This window comes from Lepidochelys kempii, chromosome 1 (assembly GCF_965140265.1).
Source record: "Lepidochelys kempii isolate rLepKem1 chromosome 1, rLepKem1.hap2, whole genome shotgun sequence".
Taxonomy (NCBI): domain Eukaryota; kingdom Metazoa; phylum Chordata; order Testudines; family Cheloniidae; genus Lepidochelys; species Lepidochelys kempii.
The window spans coordinates 109,540,636-109,560,216 of record NC_133256.1 but is presented as its reverse complement, the minus strand read 5'-3'; the positions used below and the strand labels follow the sequence as shown (position 1 = coordinate 109,560,216).

The following is a 19,581-nucleotide window of genomic DNA, read 5'->3' as shown; positions in this document are numbered from 1 at the left end:
GCTACTATCAGAAATTATAGTTATGGTACAATAAATCTTGAAATAATGTACTTTAATAGACTGAACAACACGTATTATGATAAAATATCCCAGGTTTTCTATTTTGTTTAAGAGAGATTTTGGTGTGTCTTTTAAATTGATTTCCTGTGAAGGAAACCACCAGTTTGGAATCTGGGCTGCTTCTTGCTACATTGTTTGTTTGTTTGTAGCTCTTCTCCCTACTTGGTTGCTAGGCTTTTGCTGCCCAGCAAAGTCCTCTCTACCAGCAACATGCCTCCCACCAGTCTCTGTTACCTTTACTTCACAATGAGACAAGAACTATTGCAGTAGTACTCCCACAGCTATACTGATGACAGTAGGACTGAAACTGTGCATGGAGTGTTGCAGTGACTGGAACAGGCCTTGCCTGACCAGCCCCTTATACCTCATTGAATCTTCACCCTAAACCAAATGGGAAGAGACTCCACAAGATTTTGGACAACTTCCTGAGAAGATATCAGGGAGGCAACCTGTTCCACAGGAGAGGCACCAGAGCAGAGACTAGAAGGAGCACACAGTCAGGTAGAAAGGGTCTTTCCTCCCAGCTATACTTTGATCTGGTGGACTCCTCAACTACATGTTGAGGAGAAAGGTGTGGAGTTGCTCAGGCCTTGACGTTCACCACATTTACTCCAGACTAGTAGGCTCTCTGCAGAAATAATTATTAGTGTTGATGAAAAGTGTAAATTACTATCCTTAGAGATTTATGTCCCATAACCATTAGAGCATATGAAGCTGTGAAGGCTCACTCAATTTGATGTAGTTCTGATTTGAAGGGTTGATAACACATGGCGTCACCTCCAGGGATGATAACTTCCCTTTTTCACATGGTGATCCTTTGTATCTCCACTGAACCTTCCAGCAATGGTGCCTCACTGCCAGCTGTGCTAGTAGTTTCTTTGATGTGGACACCTCTCCACGAGAAAGTAGACAGACACCATCCACTCATTTTACATAGACCAGTACTCAAACTTCATCATACCCAATATCAGATTCTGAATCTCAGTTAGAAAGGATACCTTCAACCATATGTTATCCCACAGTGTTGATTTCTCATTTATCTTAAGTTAATTCCATTGAAACTAAGATCACATGCGGCTGTATTTTAACTTCTTGATATTTTACATTCAATACAACATTTCAACAGTTCATCCAAATTTATCTGTGTGCATGGTGTTTAAGACGAAGAAACATTAAAGCAATGAACGACTGAAATATTAAAGTGATTGTCTGTTCCTCCATAATCAGGACTTTCACATCTATCTAATTTCTTTATTTAAGCCTATGTGGCACCTTTCATTCACTAGTCAGACCTTCTGCATTTAATCCTCTTACCTGTACAACCTGAAGGATTTTGATTTACTGAGGTTTCGTTTTGGTAATCAACTTGATTTTGACATGGCCATGCTCATGGCTGTACTATTGTGTGTGCCACTTCTGAAAAATTCAGTTCACTTCTTGATTAGAGAGGCTAGGCTGGACTCTTTAACCCTTTAGTTAGTTGACTTGTTCAGGACTTCGGGTCATGCCAACACATGCTGACTTTCTTCCAGCAATTAGATATTCAAGTAATTAGATGCTGGTCTAGGCACCTCTCTGACAGAATAAGAACTTGAAGATCTGGTACCAGTTTGAATGCTTGTATGTATAGTGCTCAGCAGACTTTGTGGGATGGCAAGTCCAGATTCCCAGTAAAAGAAGGTGTATCAAACCCAGATGGTGAACATTTTACTTCAAATTCTGGGTATTGTGTTCTGTTTGCTGGTTTGCTATGATATGCTCCTACTCCCTTTGTCCTCACTTTCATTCTGCTTCTGACCTCATTGTCATAGAATCATAGAATCATAGAATATCAGGGTTGGAAGGGACCCCAGAAGGTCATCTAGTCCAACCCCCTGCTCGAAGCAGGACCAATTCCCAGTTAAATCATCCCAGCCAGGGCTTTGTCAAGCCTGACCTTAAAAACCTCTAAGGAAGGAGATTCTACCACCTCCCTAGGTAACGCATTCCAGTGTTTCACCACCCTCTTAGTGAAGAAGTTTTTCCTAATATCCAATCTAAACCTCCCCCACTGCAACTTGAGACCATTACTCCTCGTTCTGTCATCTGCTACCATTGAGAACAGTCTAGAGCCATCCTCTTTGGAACCCCCTTTCAGGTAGTTGAAAGCAGCTATCAAATCCCCCCTCATTCTTCTCTTCTGCAGACTAAACAATCCCAGCTCCCTCAGCCTCTCCTCATAACTCATGTGTTCCAGTCCCCTAATCATTTTTGTTGCCCTTGCTGGACTCTCTCCAATTTATCCACATCCTTCTTGAAGTGTGGGGCCCAAAACTGGACACAGTACTCCAGATGAGGCCTCACCAATGTCGAATAGAGGGGAACGATCACGTCCCTCGATCTGCTCGCTATGCCCCTACTTATACATCCCAAAATGCCATTGGCCTTCTTGGCAACAAGGGCACACTGCTGACTCATATCCAGCTTCTCGTCCACTGTCACCCCTAGGTCCTTTTCCGCAGAACTGCTGCCTAGCCATTCGGTCCCTAGTCTGTAGCTGTGCATTGGGTTCTTCCGTCCTAAGTGCAGGACCCTGCACTTATCCTTATTGAACCTCATCAGATTCCTTTTGGCCCAATCTTCCAATTGGTCTAGGTCCTTCTGTATCCTATCCCTCCCCTCCAGTGTATCTACCACTCCTCCCAGTTTAGTATCATCCGCAAATTTGCTGAGAGTGCAATCCACACCATCCTCCAGATCATTTATGAAGATATTGAATAAAACCGGCCCCAGGACCGACCCTTGGGGCACTCCACTTGATACCGGCTGCCAACTAGACATGGAGCCATTGATCACTACCCGTTGAGCCCGACAATCTAGCCAGCTTTCTACCCACCTTATAGTGCATTCATCCAGCCCATACTTCCTTAACTTGCTGACAAGAATACTATGGGAGACCGTGTCAAAAGCTTTGCTAAAGTCAAGAAACAATACATCCACTGCTTTCCCTTCATCCACAGAACCAGTAATCTCATCATAAAAGGCGATTAGATTAGTCAGGCATGACCTTCCCTTGGTGAATCCATGCTGGCTGTTCCTGATCACTTTCCTCTCATGCAAGTGCTTCAGGATTGATTCTTTGAGGACCTGCTCCATGATTTTTCCAGGGACTGAGGTGAGGCTGACTGGCCTGTAGTTCCCAGGATCTTCCTTCTTCCCTTTTTTAAAGATTGGCACTACATTAGCCTTTTTCCAGTCATCCGGGACTTCCCCGGTTCGCCACGAGTTTTCAAAGATAATGGCCAGTGGCTCTGCAATCACAGCTGCCAATTCCTTCAGCACTCTCGGATGCAACTCGTCCGGCCCCATGGACTTGTGCACGTCCAGCTTTTCTAAATAGTCCCTAACCGCCTCTATCTCCACAGAGGGCTGGCCATCTCTTCCGCATTTTGTGATGCCCAGCGCAGCAGTCTGGGAGCTGACCTTGTTAGTGAAAACAGAGGCAAAAAAAGCATTGAGTACATTAGCTTTTTCCACATCCTCTGTCACTAGGTTGCCTCCCTCATTCAGTAAGGGGCCCACACATTCCTTGGCTTTCTTCTTGTTGCCAACATACCTGAAGAAACCCTTCTTGTTACTCTTGACATCTCTGGCTAGCTGCAGCTCCAGGTGCGATTTGGCCCTCCTGATAACATTCCTACATGCCCGAGCAATATTTTTATACTCTTCCCTGGTCATATGTCCAACCTTCCACTTCTTGTAAGCTTCTTTTTTATGTTTAAGATCCGCTAGGATTTCACCATTAAGCCAAGCTGGTTGCCTGCCATATTTACTATTCTTTCGACTCATCGGGATGGTTTGTCCCTGTAACCTCAACAGGGATTCCTTGAAATACAGCCAGCTCTCCTGGACTCCTTTCCCCTTCAAGTTAGTCCCCCAGGGGATCCTGGCCATCCGTTCCCTGAGGGAGTCGAAGTCTGCTTTCCTGAAGTCCAGGGTCCGTATCCTGCTGCTTACCTTTCTTCCCTGCGTCAGGATCCTGAACTCAACCAACTCATGGTCACTGCCTCCCAGATTCCCATCCACTTTTGTCCCTGTCCTCCAAGTTCCTCTACAATTTTCAATCCTACTTCTCCCATCTCTCCTTCTCCTTCATTGTCCCTATTCCCTTCTTTTGTCTTTCCCACACCTTTGCTCCTATTAACCCATCATCTCTCCTGCCCTTTTCCCACTTTTCCGACCCCAATAATACAATTTTAAAAATCCTACAACAAAACACCAAATCAAGAGCACACAAAACACACTGTATAAGTTATATGACATTTACCACCTGCAATCACTCTGCTTCTATGTTGCATTCCTTTCTTTACTCTTTGCCTTCTCTGTTTAAATTGCAAGCTCTTTGGGGAACATCTCTTACTATGTGTTAGTACTGTGCCTAACACAATGGGGTCCACAATTCAGTTGGGGTATCTAGGCATTGCTGTAGTAAATTGACTACTATTATTATTGACAGATCTTGGACACCTGAATTTTGCTTGTCAGCCAATTGCTCTGGGCCAGCCATTTTGCAGTCAGCTGGCCAAGAGAAATGAAAGACGATGGGTGATAAAGGACACCCAAAATTCTAACAGTATATCACTTTAGGGATTGTAGTGGACCTTCAATAAGATTTCTAAATAAAGTTAGATGCTTTAGGTTTGTGATTTATTTTTAAGCTGAATGTCATGCCATTATCTGGCCTGTCACATTGGAGTTTTTCACACAGTAAAGGACATTAACTTGCCTCACATTTTTACTAGCCTTGGCGGAAGTGGAGATTTGGGGTGAAAAGCTGAAAAAAAATACCTTCTTGATGCAATAATCTAGAAGTTGTCCATTTTAACAACTTGGAACCTAAGGTGGATCATCTAGTGTAGCTTCATGAGACTGTCACACTTGTCTCTCCTCTCCCCCTTAACTTGTTTTTGACTGACTTGTTGTGAGATACTGAATTGATATTGTAAGCCACTCAAAGCTTGATTTTGTGAGGCACTTAGCACATATCGGACACTCAATCATTGTTTAGAGTTGAGGTTGATGTCCACATTTCAGTTGATAACTTATCCCTGGCAGCCAACATTTTCAGGCACCCAAAATCCATGCTTAACACTGAAATAAAAGGTCAGAGTTCCAAAATGTGCTGAATTTCCCCTTAAATTCTGACTTCAAATGGAGCTCAGGATACTCAATACCTCTGTCATTAGGCTACTTATTTTAGGTACCTAAATATTAATGTGGGTACCTAACCTTAAGCACCCAACTTTGAACATTTTGGGATGAGGCTTTAATGTGTTTTGGGAACATTGTTAAAAGCAAGCTGGCTCTATCTACACAACAAGACTGAACTAAAAGATTAAAGATGGACTCTGAATCAACACATCTGGCAACAACGAGAGGCTATGTGATACCCACAGGTCTGAAAAAGACAATTTTATGTATACCAAAAATTGAAACGATATAGAGTTTTCAACATCAGACTGAAAACATAAGTACAGGATAAACAGAACTACTGTAGCACACTGCACTGCCCAATGGTAATTTTTTCAGTGTACAGGCAATCTTAAAAAGAAGATTCCTATCTTTTCTCACATAGTGGCTTAGTTTATTACATTCAATGATGTTACAATATCCATTCTACTCGAATATTACTTCTCTAGTAAATGTAGAATTACAAGTGACATTTGTGGACAGATCTGTTTCACTTAAAATTGGGTAAAAAAATTTCACTGTTGTATTCTCACTGTCATTCAATGAATCTTTTCTAAAGTTTTGGAAATGTCAGATATTATAAATCGACTAGAGTACAGATTTTCAATAAGACAAAAAAGCTGAGTGGGAAGCACTGATGAAAACACAACATAACGCAAAGGAAAGCAGAAAATGAATATTGTCAAAAAATTATAGTCTTTCTAATACAACTCCCTGGCCGTAACAATTTTTAAAGAAATGAAAAAGGCAGCAACGGCTAATATTTCTATAAAGGACAGAAGTCATGAAAATATTTGTAGGAAATATTTTAACTGTTCTTTAGTTCAAGAATTGGGAAAGAGAAAATGCACATCATGACAAAACCACAGTAGTCTTACCATATGAGTGTTGGCTGTCATTAGCTGAGGTTAGGAAGAGAAGCAAGTAGCAAAAAAGAAAAAAAAGCAAGACACAAATAAAATAGACCAAAAAATGTTAATGTATAAATAACTAAAATGCAAAAGGTCCTTAAGAATTTATATTCATGTCACTGTACAGTAAGTAGAAATAGAATATCTTAAAAGACATGTAAAATGTATAAATGTTAAACATGTAATTCTAGTCTTTTATATTTAGGCTCTTGCGTGGTACCCATCACAAGGATATTCAGGTGTCTATCTTTTTAAAATATACACAAATTAATTAAATGAGTCAAATTATCAAGATATTGATGAAGTAGGTGTTAATTATGAAATAGCAAAGTTATAATGTAAATTCTTACAGGATATTTCGAGTTCAGGTTATAAACTCCCCCATACTCCCACAAAGTAGCATGCAGCCACATGCTGATTACTGATCCACAGTATTTTAGCTATATAATTCTGCTTCTGTTAAACACAGAGTTACAGATCACTCCTATCTCACTGCCACCCATAAAAGTTGTTAACTTTACAGGAAGCCTTTATGACAATAGTTCGTTATTTTTAATGAATTACGCCTATGTAAATCATAATTGAACATTTGGGATTTTAAAAGTTACAATTTCTTCATTTCCCAAGTCTACTTTGATCAAACTAAATACTAACCTGTCCATTGCTGGTCACAGTAGTGTTGTCAAACAAGAAATAGGCACCAAAAAAAAATACCACAGCATCAAACAGTCCCAAGAACGTCCAATAAATAAATACACGCCAGCGCAGAAGAGCATTCTTGGTGATATCCCTGAACAAAACAAGACATATGCACTCAGACTGGCATGCTAAAAAGATCTAAGAAATATGAAGTCAACAAATTATTCTGTGAGAAGAAATATTTAAAATATTTTATTTGGAACAGCTAAACGCTTCCCATGCGACAGGTGTCTACCAGACCCACATTCATCTCTCTCCGTAAGATCTACGACTTTTTTCTCGCCTTCTCCACTACTCATTGACTATAATTCTACCAGTTCCCACTCTGATGGTAAATTCTGTATTTGTACTGTACCAGTGCAAGTTAGATTTCAATCTCTTCAGGGAAGGGACATGTTTAAAGTACAAGTTTTATAAAGTGCTGTACACACTGATGACCTAAAAAGATATGTAATAAACTGAAACACTAGAGGTCTCTGGAGACTTTGTTTTCTTTTCCAGGTGGTGCTCTTTGTAAACAAAGAGAGCACAGGACAAACTTATTACTACGATATGGAATGTTAACAACATAGGTGGAGTCACGCTTACCAGAATCAAAGAGTATATTAACATAAAGAGTATTACTAGAATGCTTTCCTTTAGAAAATGTGATTGATTGATTGTTGGACAAAAGTATTTGGCTATAGTAAATTTTCCACAGTACATATGAATTTGAATGGTACTTGTTTAATTCTCATACACAGAAAATTGGGACATGGCCTATCATAAAATATCATAAAATGGGTCAGAGCAAAACTGAAATGAAAAATGTGAATTATAAAGATATAAACAGTAGCTGGAAACAAAAGCACTTATACACTCTCTCCCTTTCCATCAGTGATCATATCAATCAATATTTTCATCCAAATAGCTTTTAAAAAAAACTGGGCTCAGGACGATCTTAAATTATTTTTCATTGTGAGTAAATTACCCCATTCATTTAACAGGAATTTTTTCAAAAGAATACATCACTATAAATGGCTAAAAGAGCATCATGTGTCTCATGTGGCCTGCAATAATTTTGTGCTATTGACTGACAAAATAAGTTCAGAAGATCAGTGGGCATTAAATATGCTATGCTCTCAAAAGCCAAACAAAAATGTGACTCTCCAAAACAAGCATTTTTTTAAATTGTAAGGTGTAATAAAAATGAGTTTTCAATAGCAGTATGTCATATTGCCCTTAGGATCTAAGAGTTCACCCAATTGTGAAATAAATACCTGGAGCCATATTACACTTTTCAAGTTTATGCTTTGGGCATCTACAATTACTCTCAAAATAAGGCACGGGTTTTGCAGCTTCAGCAATCCAAACCAGACACTCATCCTAATGTGGACTGCCAAATGCAGTTTATTGGCAGAAATAGTCATCCAACTGGCAGAGAAGAGTAATCTAAAATAGTTTTAGCATTACTGTCCTGAAAGCTAGTCAACATTTTGCCGTTGACTATTTTAGTCTCCCTGCCAAAAGGATCTTGGGACATGTAAAACTGATAAAAGTTTCAAGGAAACACTATGGCATACTGGAAGCAGGCTTGAGGTATTTCAACAAGCAGCAACAATATGTTTATGGGGCTTCAAAAAAACTTGTTCACATGGCGTCTATTGTGAAAAACATGTTGCTGCATAAAAGATATCTTTGACTATACCCGCACCACTCACCTCTGCAAGAAACAAGGAACTCACTGATGGAATTAGATCCAGCAAAGAGAATATTTAAGGAAAAAGGAGCGAGAAACTGCAGCTATCAGTCTCTCTTTCCCCTCAAAAGAAAAGTTTATAAATAGATATATAGTGTGTTTTGTTTCTAGGAATCTGCTGTCCTCCACAGATGGAGGCATTAAACAATACTAAACGAATACGTTTTTTTCCACTCTGTAGGGCAATAATTTTCTACTATAATTCTGAACTTCTGTCCAAGATTGTACATGATCTACAGAGTTTATCCAGCTATTGAAATATATATATTAGGGCTGCGAAGCAATTACAAAAATTAATTGCGATTAATCACACTGTTAAACAATAATAGAACACCATTTATTTAAATATTTTTGGATGTTTTCTACCTTTTCAAATATATTGATTTCATTTATAACAGAGTACAAAGTGTACACTTCTCACTTTATATTTATTTTTATTACAAATACTTGCACTGCAAAAAACAAAATAAACAGTATTTTTCAATTCACCTAATACAAGTACTGTAGTGCAATCTCTTTATCATGAAAGTTGAACTTACAAATGTAGAATTATGTACAAAAAATAACTGCATTCAAAGATAAAACAATGTAAAACTTTAGAGCCTACAAGTCCATTCAGTCCTACTTCTTGTTCAGCCAGTTGCTCAGACAAACAAGGATTTTTACATTTGCAGGAGATAATGCTGCCCACTTCTTGTTCACAATGTCACCTGAAAGTGAGAACAGGTGTTCACATCGCACTGCTGTAGCTAGCATTGCAAGATATTTACATGTCAAATGTGCTAAAGATTCATATGTCCCTTCATGCTTCAACCACCATTCCAGAGGACATACGTCCATGCTGATGACGGGGTTCTGCTCAATAACCATTCAAAGCAGTGCAGACCGATGCATGTTCATTTTTATCATCTGAATCAAATGCCACCAGGAGAACGCTGATTTTCTTTTTTGGTGATTTGGCTTCTGTAGTTTCCGCATGGGAGTGCTGTTCTTTTTTGATCTCTGAAAGCATGCTCCACACCTCGGCCCTCTCAGATTTTGGAAGGCACTTCAGATTCTGAAACCTTGGTTTGAGTGCTATAGCCAGCTTTAGAAATCTCACATTGGTACCTTCTTTGCGTTTTGTCACATCTGCAGTGAAAGTGTTCTTAAAATGAACATGTGCCGAGTCATCATCCAAGACTACTATAACATGAAATATATGGCACAATGCGCATAAAATAGAGCCAGAGACATACAATTCTCCCGCAAGGAGTTCAGTCACAAATTTAATTAACGCATTATTTTTTTAATGAGCATCAGCAGCATGGAATTATGTCCTCTGGAATGGTGGCCGAAGCATGAAGAGGCATCCGAATGCTTAGCATATCTGGCACATAGGTACCTTGCAATGCCGGCTACAAAAGTGCCATGTGAACACCTGTTCTCACTTTCTGTTGACATTATAAATAAGAAATGGACAGCATTATCTCCCATAAATGTAAACAAACTTGTTTGTCAGGGCGATTGGCTGAACGAGAAGTAGGACTGAGTGGACTTGTAGGATCTAAAGATTTACATTGTTTTGTTTTTGAGTGCAGTTACATAACCAAAAAAAATCTACATTTGTAAGTTGCATTTGCACGATAAAGAGATTGCATTATGGTATTGTATGAGGTGAACTGAAAAATACTGTTTCTTTTGTTTATCATTTTTACAGTGCAAATATTTGTAATAAAAATAATATAAAGTGAACAGTGTATACTTTGTATTCTGTGTTATAATTGAAATCAATATATTTGAAAAGGTAGAAAAACAGCCAAAATATTTAATAAATTTCAATTGGTATTCTATTGTTTACCAGTGCAATTAAAACTGCGATTAATCACGATTAATTTTTAAAATCGTGATTAATGTTTTTTTAAGTTAATAGCGTGAGTTAACTGTGATTAATCAACAGCCCTAAACATATATATGCTGTATAGTATACTATATACATCCGGTCATTTCCAAAATATTTACAGAACTACCATCTCAGGTGCAGCGCATTTAATTGTTAGAGGATGTTGAATTTCTTATATTGTGCACAATGGAAAAGGTAAACGCTAAAGGTATTTTGGAGACACATTCCAAAAAAGACAGTCTACAAATGAATAGCCAAACATTTTGGGCTAAATGATTACCTTTACCTGTACAGTGAAGGTTCTCTCTTGAGCATGTCTGTACTGACATGTTGTTCCATTAGACTGTACAAGAGGATAGGAAGAGATGTGAAGCTGATATTGTATAGTGTTAGATACGCAGTATCATACAAAGGCTGCAGATGGAAAAAAGAGTTATATTAACCAGTTATATTTTCAAACACAATACACCATATTATGCTTGATTTAACGGGAGAACGTTGTCTTGTTTAAAGCCATAAAAGCACATTCCTTAAAACAAAGACAAATTCCACATAACATCCTTGGATGACAGCTTTTGAGATAGGATAAAAGTCAGTTTTCACCCAGGTTCCTCTGGGCAAACAAGTCTATCAAAATTTGACCTGACAATAGTCAGTGGCCGCCTCACAATGTTTCAGCTGTGCAAAGGAGCTGTAAAGCTACCCTAGCTGGACAACTGATTCTTCTGGTGGAGGAAATCTCTGTCAGGCATAGCCAGCTCCACTCCACCCCCTTTTCACTCACCCAATGTAGGGCAGAGTTCAAGTGTAATGGCTGGAGTGTTGTTACATTCCAGTAATCCTCAGATGCCATAATGGTCACTTGTGGGGCTGTAGCTAGCAAGTTTAAGCTAAAGCGGCTCTAGAGAACAGCTTGAATAGGGGGATCAAATCAGCTCCTTGACAACATAAGGGAATGGGTATGAACCAAACTTTTTCTCCCCTTCTCCCTGTTCTGGGTCTTATTCTAGGTACATAACGTTTATCATCAACAACAAACCTATTCCTTACCCCTATAAAGTGGGGTTTTTTTCCAGACCCTGCCTCATGATCAACCTATGCCCTGAAACATGTGCACTGAAAATCCTTACTACAAAGGCTTCTCTTAAAAAAAAGTAGTGTTATTTTTCATGAAAAAGAATGGCAAATTTTGCAGTCAAAGTTCATGAACACATGCTTTAACATCTAGTATTAGCCAGAGAGTGCTTTGCAAAATGCTAGATAGGTTTCAGCGCATCCCTAAAATTAACTCAAACTCCATGTTGTTAAGCTCAGTAGAGCTTTACTGGGAAAATCTTTGACAAAGGTCCGGTCTCCTTTTCTTCCAAGTTCCTGAATTTGTTTTCATCTCCCTTACTTCATGGGAGGAGTGACAAGGAGCCTTCCATACAACTTAGATAGCTGAGAACAGCCGAGGAGGAGCAAAGAAACAAGAATTTAGAAGAAAGAGGACCTTGCCATCCCCCAAGAATGCCTTATTTTTTTTTCTTTTGGAGAATTAGGTCCCTTTTCCTTAAACTGGTGTGTTTATTTTCCCTTCTCCCACCACGGATTTCCACGGTGTGGGCATCTGCATGCTCAGCCTGAGAGGCCCCCCAGATCAGGACAGCAGCCTTCTGCACTTTCACCCCTGCCTCAAAAGACAAACTGCTTGTTCACACCCACACCTTTTAGATTTTCCTCTATCCATGCTCTGTGAGCAAAAAAAAATCGATGAAAAGATTGAACTGCATGTTTTCCATAGAGATTTTGCTTTCCACAGCTAACTCTCAGTTTTGCTTTTTCCATTAAGTCTTTGACTCAGAAAATAACGTGGGTTTTCTGATAATTCATCAAATTCATTTCAGTAACAGTCACGAGAGCTCTTGAAAGCCACACTAACCAAAGGTAATAGCCTTCTTTAGTGACAGCTGTAAGCTAAACTAACAGCTTTCCCAGCCTACTTGGTCCAGTAAGAATATACAACAGCCCAACGCTTTTAGTTAAAAAAGGCCAAAGAGAAGGTTTTACACAAAGCAGAAAAATTAAAATGACTGACTAACCTGTTGTGAAAACCCACAGAAGAACTGGTATAAAAACTGAGGAAAAATGAAGCAGACATTCTGGAAGACAAAGTGGGAGTTATCAAGTGATGCATCAACAACATATATCATGCATTATTACAACCATGTATATTATAATATTGTATAATACTAATTGAACTGTACACAGAATACAGAAAATACCGTGACAGATTTATAGAAATAGGGCATTCACATTCTCCTTTTACATTAGCACAGACAAACACAATTTTGAAAGAAAAACTATAAGTACTCTATCAAGTTGGAGGGAAATGAGATGCTACCCGGGGGTGGGTGGGCACAGAAGACAGAAAGAGGAAATTAAGGTCATATCAACAATGGGATTCAGGTAAACTAGTTTCTGATATACGGTGGCCAGTCAGTGTGGACATAAACAGTAAAATGGGTTTCTCCATCCACACTGGTCAACTGAACTTAGAAACTGATTTAAGTTAGAATTATGTTAACTTTTAAAACACTGTTCCTCAGACTTGATTTAAAAGGCCACTGTATATGGAGCCTAAAAGATGGGTGGGGGGGCGGAGGGTAGAGGAGGAGGAGGGAGTTGCTGGAATACATAAGGGAATAAAGATTAAAGAAAAAATGAAAATTTTATTTGTGACCGTATTAAAGATCACACAGTGCATATAAATAAAAGCTGTTCTGCCTCAGAGTTTGGTGACAATGATACTCCTGAGATCATTCTGCACCAAAAAAATTAGAATTCTATACACAATATTTTAAAATTCTGCAAAATTCTGCAAATTTTATTTGACAATGAAGGGTTAAAATCCATTGCTGATGTAATAACCTGGTATATGGATTTGTGTACAGGCCCAAAGTCCTGAGTTTGGTCAAAAGGTCAAAGGCCTAGCAATAGCTAAGAGAAAGCAGAATAACCAAAAGATAACTTTGCTTTTGCTAAGATATGCCTGGTCAGCAAAATGCCAGATGTTGGGGGCAATAATTGTGTCTTATTCAAAGTTACAAATAGAACAAAGAAGTCCTGTTTCTGTTGTGTTAGTTTCTTGTGTAGGTAGATGTTCTTCCCACACATCCAACCTTGAGTTTATAAAAGGTTCAAGCATGTCAGTATAAGATATGGCCTCCTCCAACATCCCTTTCCCAGGAACCAATGCCTGCCTTAAAACACAAATGAACAACTTGAAAGACAATTTTTATTGCCATATACTTTCACTGTTTCTTTGCTTTTACCCCTAGATATGTATCTATTGGACAATCAAAGGAGTTACTTCATTCCTATAAACCCCAAATAAAAATTCAACATATATATTTTATACAAATACATTTATTAAAGTACTAATTAAATGTTAAATGTTAATTTGTGAACTTGAGACCATGGGCAGAGACATTATGTAGCCTTTAACCATTGGCTACTGTGCTATCATGTCTTACTGCTAAACCTATCCAGGGAAATGGGACTGCCTACCTGTCACTTTCCCCGCCGATGGAAAATCCATATATTCCATTGTAATCAATTGTTTGACAGTGTCTCTAAGCCTAAAAAGCGAGGTGACACTCCGTCAGCACTGTACGTAATAAACTCCTGTGCTTGACCTCTACACGGTGTGAATTTATGTCCTTCCATTTGGGGGATCGTCCTGGATTCAGGCTTTTGAGCTAATTGAGGATCTGAGACTGAAATCCAAGGAGGTGAGTATGTTTACTTTACCACCTCATTAGGCCAGGGATAGAAGTCTCTCATCCCCTTTCAAACACATCTTGTTTCTGCTTTTTAAATTTAAGTGTGAAGGAACTTAGGCACGTGTAGTCCAAGCAGAGGGGTTAAATAAGGGTATCAAAGGGGAGGGAAGACAAGTGCAAAAGGGTCATGTACTGTTTAAACTAAGGGGTATGTTTCGGGGAACTTGAATAAACCACCAGCAAGCGATTGGCCCTGAGTTAAGCCCAGGACCGGCTGGGTACGCAAGAGATAGGCAGTGCAAACTGGTGGTCCCATTTCCTCATTGCACGTAACACTGCAAGTCCTAGGGGAGTGCCCCCCCCCCGCAGGCATGTAATGTACATGCTTTCGAATAGCACAAAGTCTCCAACCAATAAGGCCGGCAGCTGTGTGTAACTTAAAACCATGCACTATTTAAAAAAAGGGGGGGAGACGGCCTCATAAAAGGCTGTGGAGATTGAGACTACAGCAGAAAAAGGAGAAAAGATAAATCCCGATCAAGGCTGACAGGCTGTAAAGATTGAAACTACGGCATTTAGAGGGGAAAATGCAAGTTCCCAAAAACAAGGTCAGCAGCCGGGGTGAGTAAAAGCCCATGGCATCAAAGGGAGAGGCGATAATCAGCCCTCAAGAATATTTGAAATATAAACATGCCAAAACTCGGCAAACAGCAGCTAAAAAAACAAACTACTCTGCAGCTGGACCAGAGGCGGATCTGGTTACTTGGTGGAATAATTAGAAAAGTGACAAAACAGACAAGGCGGTAATAGTGTTATTGAATATACTCAACATAAAAGAAAAGAAAATGCAATTTTTAAATCTAAAAACCAAGCTCTAAAAAATAAGAGTTTGTGCTTTCAAATGTGTAATTGTCCGGAGATTGGAAAAGATCCCAGAGCAAACGAATTACATTCACCATGCCTAAAACACGCTTCCAGACTGGGAGGGGGGAGAGCCCACTCCCAGCATTTGTTAGCCAACTGCATCACCAATTAACTATGTGTGAAAAAACTCAGCAGCACAAAGCAAAGGGGAGGAATCCAACCCTCCTCCATACATTTCTTCATGTGAAAGGCCAAATTTAAGCACCCACAAAGATAATAAAGGAGCATCACAAGGATTAATTGCCCAAGGGGAGCAAGTACAGCGTATGGCTCCAATCAAGACGCAGTTAAGGAGGTTCAGAAATGTTAATGCGGAGGGTGAACCAGTAAGGAGACTCAGAACAGAAACAACTAAAATCTACCATCCCTTCACCCCCCAGGAAAAACAGGCATTACTATCTGATTTACCCAAACTCAAACATGACAACAAAAATACTGAGTTTTGGGACAAGCTAAATGGCCTGGCTAAAATACACAGCCTCCACAGGAAGGATGTTCATATCCTGGCCAAGTGTAAATGCCCCAGGAATGTGTGGGACAACTTGAAAGATAAATGGAAGATGGGGCACTGGGCTAAAAATCATAACCCCAACCCTGCGGGAGGGGATCAGGCCGGAGAACCAGCAGGAATTCCAAACCCAGATGCAGGCAGTGTAACAGAATTCAGAAATGCACTATCTGCTGTTCTAGGAGCCCAGACCACTAACTGGGGGGCTCTGCAATCAGTGGTTCAGCAGAAGGGGGAGTCTGCCATGTCTTATGCTGAAAAGAAATGGAATGCATTTCAAGCTTATTCAGGTCTGGAGAATATAACATCCCAAAACCATGATGTATTCCTCCTAAAGGAAGGGGCAGTCTGCAAACCACCAAGTGGTCCTGGCATTAGGCACCTCAGTGGGAGAAACACACTCAGCAGTAATGAAAAGGGACACAGAAGTAGAAAACAGAAAAAAGAGGAAGGTAGCAGCAACCATCCCCTCTCAGGAAATGACAGCAGTTCATGCAATCAGAACCATTACTTGCTTCACGTGCAATAAGCCTGGACATCTGGCACGTAATTGTAAAAATAAAATCAAAACATGCAGCAATTGTAAAAGGAGCGGCCACATAAAGGAAGACTGCTTCCACCCCAGGGGGGAGAGGGGGCGTAAGGAGGGCCAGTGCCAAACAAGCAAAATAAAACTGATACAACTAGTACCCAAAAACAAAAAAACAAATCCAGGAGTTGCTCAAACTACTGGCTAGCAAATAGGTATCTGCGGCCTCTGTGGCTGGATCCGAAAGTGACCCCAGGATGTTTCTTAACGCACGAGTGGGGGGCCAACCGTGCAACAATTTTGATAAACATAGGAGCCTCGGTATCGATAACCAGCCAAAATCTCCCCCTCACCCGTTGAACCATATAAATTAAAGGAGTGGCAGAGGGAAGATTAAAAGGAACCGTAAGCCAGCCAGTAGAAATAAAATTTAAAAATATGGTCACAGTCAGTCAAATCTGGATTTGCCCCAAGCAGGAAGACACAATTTGCAGCACAGATCTCCTTAAGGAGCTCGGGGGAGCAATCAACCCCAGAGGCAGCTGTACTGAATGGGCCGGAGGGTCCAAACAGGAGAGATTATCTCAAAATATAGCCATAATTGCCAAGAGTAAGGCAAAATACAAGAGTGGAGGGAAATCCAGTAAAAACACTGTGTTTTCCTTCACCCTGAAGTGTGGGCAACAGATAAACAAGATTGTGGGCTAGTAAACATGAAGCCTATATCTGTAGAAAGACCAACACATAAAGCCCACAGGCAGTACCCAATGAAACCAAAAACCTTAAAGGCAGTTAAAATTATAGTCACTAATTTAAAAGCTAAACAGGTGATTAGACAAACCACCTCCACAACTAACGCCCCAATTTGGCCCGTCCGAAAGCCAGATGGGACCTGGTAGTTAACTATAGACTACACCTACCTTAACCAGGTGAATCCAAAGGCACAGCCTATTGTGGCAAGCCCTGCCACTATTCTTAATTTGCTAAAACCAAAACACTCAGTATTCTCAGTCCTGAATATAGCTATTGAATTTTGGAGTATTCCCCTTGCAAAAGAGAGTCAGGAAAAATTTGCATTTACAGTGGAAGACCAGCACTATACTTGAACCCGAGTACCCCATGGGTTCCATTCTAACTTCCACAGGGCGACGCAGAAGTAATAACACAAGTGCCTTTGGAAGTGGATACTGTAATATTGCAGTATGTAAATAACTTGCTAATTGCCAGTTCAAATAAAAAGGACCATTTAAAAACCCTAAACAAACTGTTTATATATCTTCGCGAGGCAGAATTTAAATTAAGCGCAAAAAAAGCTCAATGGCAACAGCATATCACAGGGAGAAAAAGCACTCACTGTAGACAAAAAAACAGGCAATTTGAGAGTTAAAAAACCATGGACACTTAAGGAAGTCCGAACAGTGCTGGGACTCCGCAATTTCTGCAAAACATATATTTCGGAGTACTCAGAGACAGTAGAACCAATTCAAAGCCTCCCTAGAGGAGGAAAGCCTGTAAATGAGTTAGTAATATGGGGCACAGAAGAAGAGTAGGCATTTAAAAAAATAAAACAGGCTTTAGCCTCTACCCCCAGCCTGGGCTTACCCAATGTGAAAAAGCCATTCCACCTTTACTGCAGCCATCATGAAACTCAATACTCAGCTGTATTAACACAACTTCAGGAAGATAAACAGGGTCTGTAGCATACCTATCTACCTTAAGACCCCCTGTATCCCATGGACTACCGGAATGCGGAGTGCATAGCAACTCTAGATTGCGCTACATGGGCGGTAAAAGCTTGTAAATCATACACTCTCATGGAAAAATTAGTGCTACATACACCCCATACACTTATTAATCTCCTTAATACCAGGTGGCTAAGATCTGTAACAGATGCCCGCAGGCGGCAGTGGGAATCAACATTGTGCTTGCAAAACCCCAACTTCTCTATCGTAAGAAACAAAAAAATAAATGTAGCTGAATGTCTAAACATAGAGGGAGAAGTACACAAATGTCTTATAAATAGGAAAGAGGAAGTGTTGGGGAGAGTTAAAGAAGAGCCATTAGAGAATTCAAATATAATTCTGTATGTAAATAAATCAAGAAAGTATAAAAATGGAGTGCCACACACCGGATGGCCGGTGGTACTCAGTAATGGGACAGTAATAGCGTCAGGTCAGATGGAAGGATCAAAGTCAATACAAGGAGCGGAGCTAACAGCCCTCACTAAATGTCTGAGAGTGGGGGAAGGCAAGAAGCTCACTGTATACACAGACAGCAGATATGCATTCGGAGTAGTGCATAACTACATGAATGTGTGGTCACGCAGAGGGTTTATAACAACAACTGGCAAGCCAATTAATAATATGGAGGCAGTTCAAAAACTGACAAAAGCTGCCAAACTACCATCAGAACTGGCAGTAGTAAAGATAAAAGCACATAATAAAATCTCAAGCAAGGAACAAAAGGAAAATTACTGGGCAGATAAACGGGCCAAAAAAATTGCACAAACAAGTCCTATTAAGGTTTGTGCAACTGTAGTGTCAAAAAAGGAAGTGAATTTAAAAAAGCTATATGCAACCATAAGCCCAGAAAAAAAAATGGAAAGAGCAAGGCTGTGTGTATAATAATCACCTCTGGTATGGGCCGGGGGGTAGGGGGGAGGAGCTGGTAGCCCGGGAGTGCATACGGGCTCTGCTGCTCCATGCCATCCACTCTCCAGCTCATCTGGGATGGAGACAAATAAGAGCTACCCTAAAACACTGGTGGTCGCCCTCTATGAAAAAAAATGCTTTATTATTTCTCAAACCATGTGTAACGTGCGCACAAGTGAATCTGGGTAGAAGAAAAAAGGTGCCTCTAAACCACCAACCATGGCCAAAGGGACAGTGGTAAAATCTGCAAATTAATTTTACTAAACCCTTTGCCACGAAGCAGGGGATACACTTACATTTTGGTAATTATTAACACTTTTACCCGATGGATAGAGGCATTCCCAACCAAGAACTGCACTGCCACAACAGTAGCTCGAATCCTAGCAAAAAAAATAATACCCAGATGGGGTCTGCCCCTGTCAATAAACTCTGACCTCACTTTACAGCTCACTTTACAGGGCGAGTGATGAAAAAGGCATGTAAGGCACTAGAAATAAAGCAAAGATTCCATATACCATACCACCCTGAAAGTTCAGAAATGGTGAAAAAAATAAATAAAACAATAAAAGCAGCCTTAACAAAAGCAGTATTGAATACAGGAGAAGGATGGGCTCGTATGCTCCCTGATGTATTGTATCGAATCAGAGGCAGCAAACAGGCTGACCCAGCTAACGCCCTTTGAGTTA

At 40.1% G+C, this 19,581-nt stretch overlaps 1 protein-coding gene across 6 annotated transcripts in view; it reads right to left on the bottom strand.

Annotated features, from left to right (window-relative positions):
• ATP11A (ATPase phospholipid transporting 11A) overlaps positions 1-19,581 on the bottom strand; it is a 225,544-nt gene that overhangs the window by 17,105 nt on the left and 188,858 nt on the right. For all 6 annotated transcript variants that reach the window (XM_073350104.1, XM_073350114.1, XM_073350124.1 and 3 more), the window contains 3 exons: positions 12,601-12,660; positions 10,806-10,933; positions 6,855-6,990 (listed from right to left, as the gene is read on the bottom strand). In XM_073350104.1, coding sequence (XP_073206205.1) covers positions 6,855-6,990; positions 10,806-10,933; positions 12,601-12,660 — 324 coding nt within the window. The remainder of the gene's footprint in view (positions 1-6,854; positions 6,991-10,805; positions 10,934-12,600; positions 12,661-19,581) is intronic.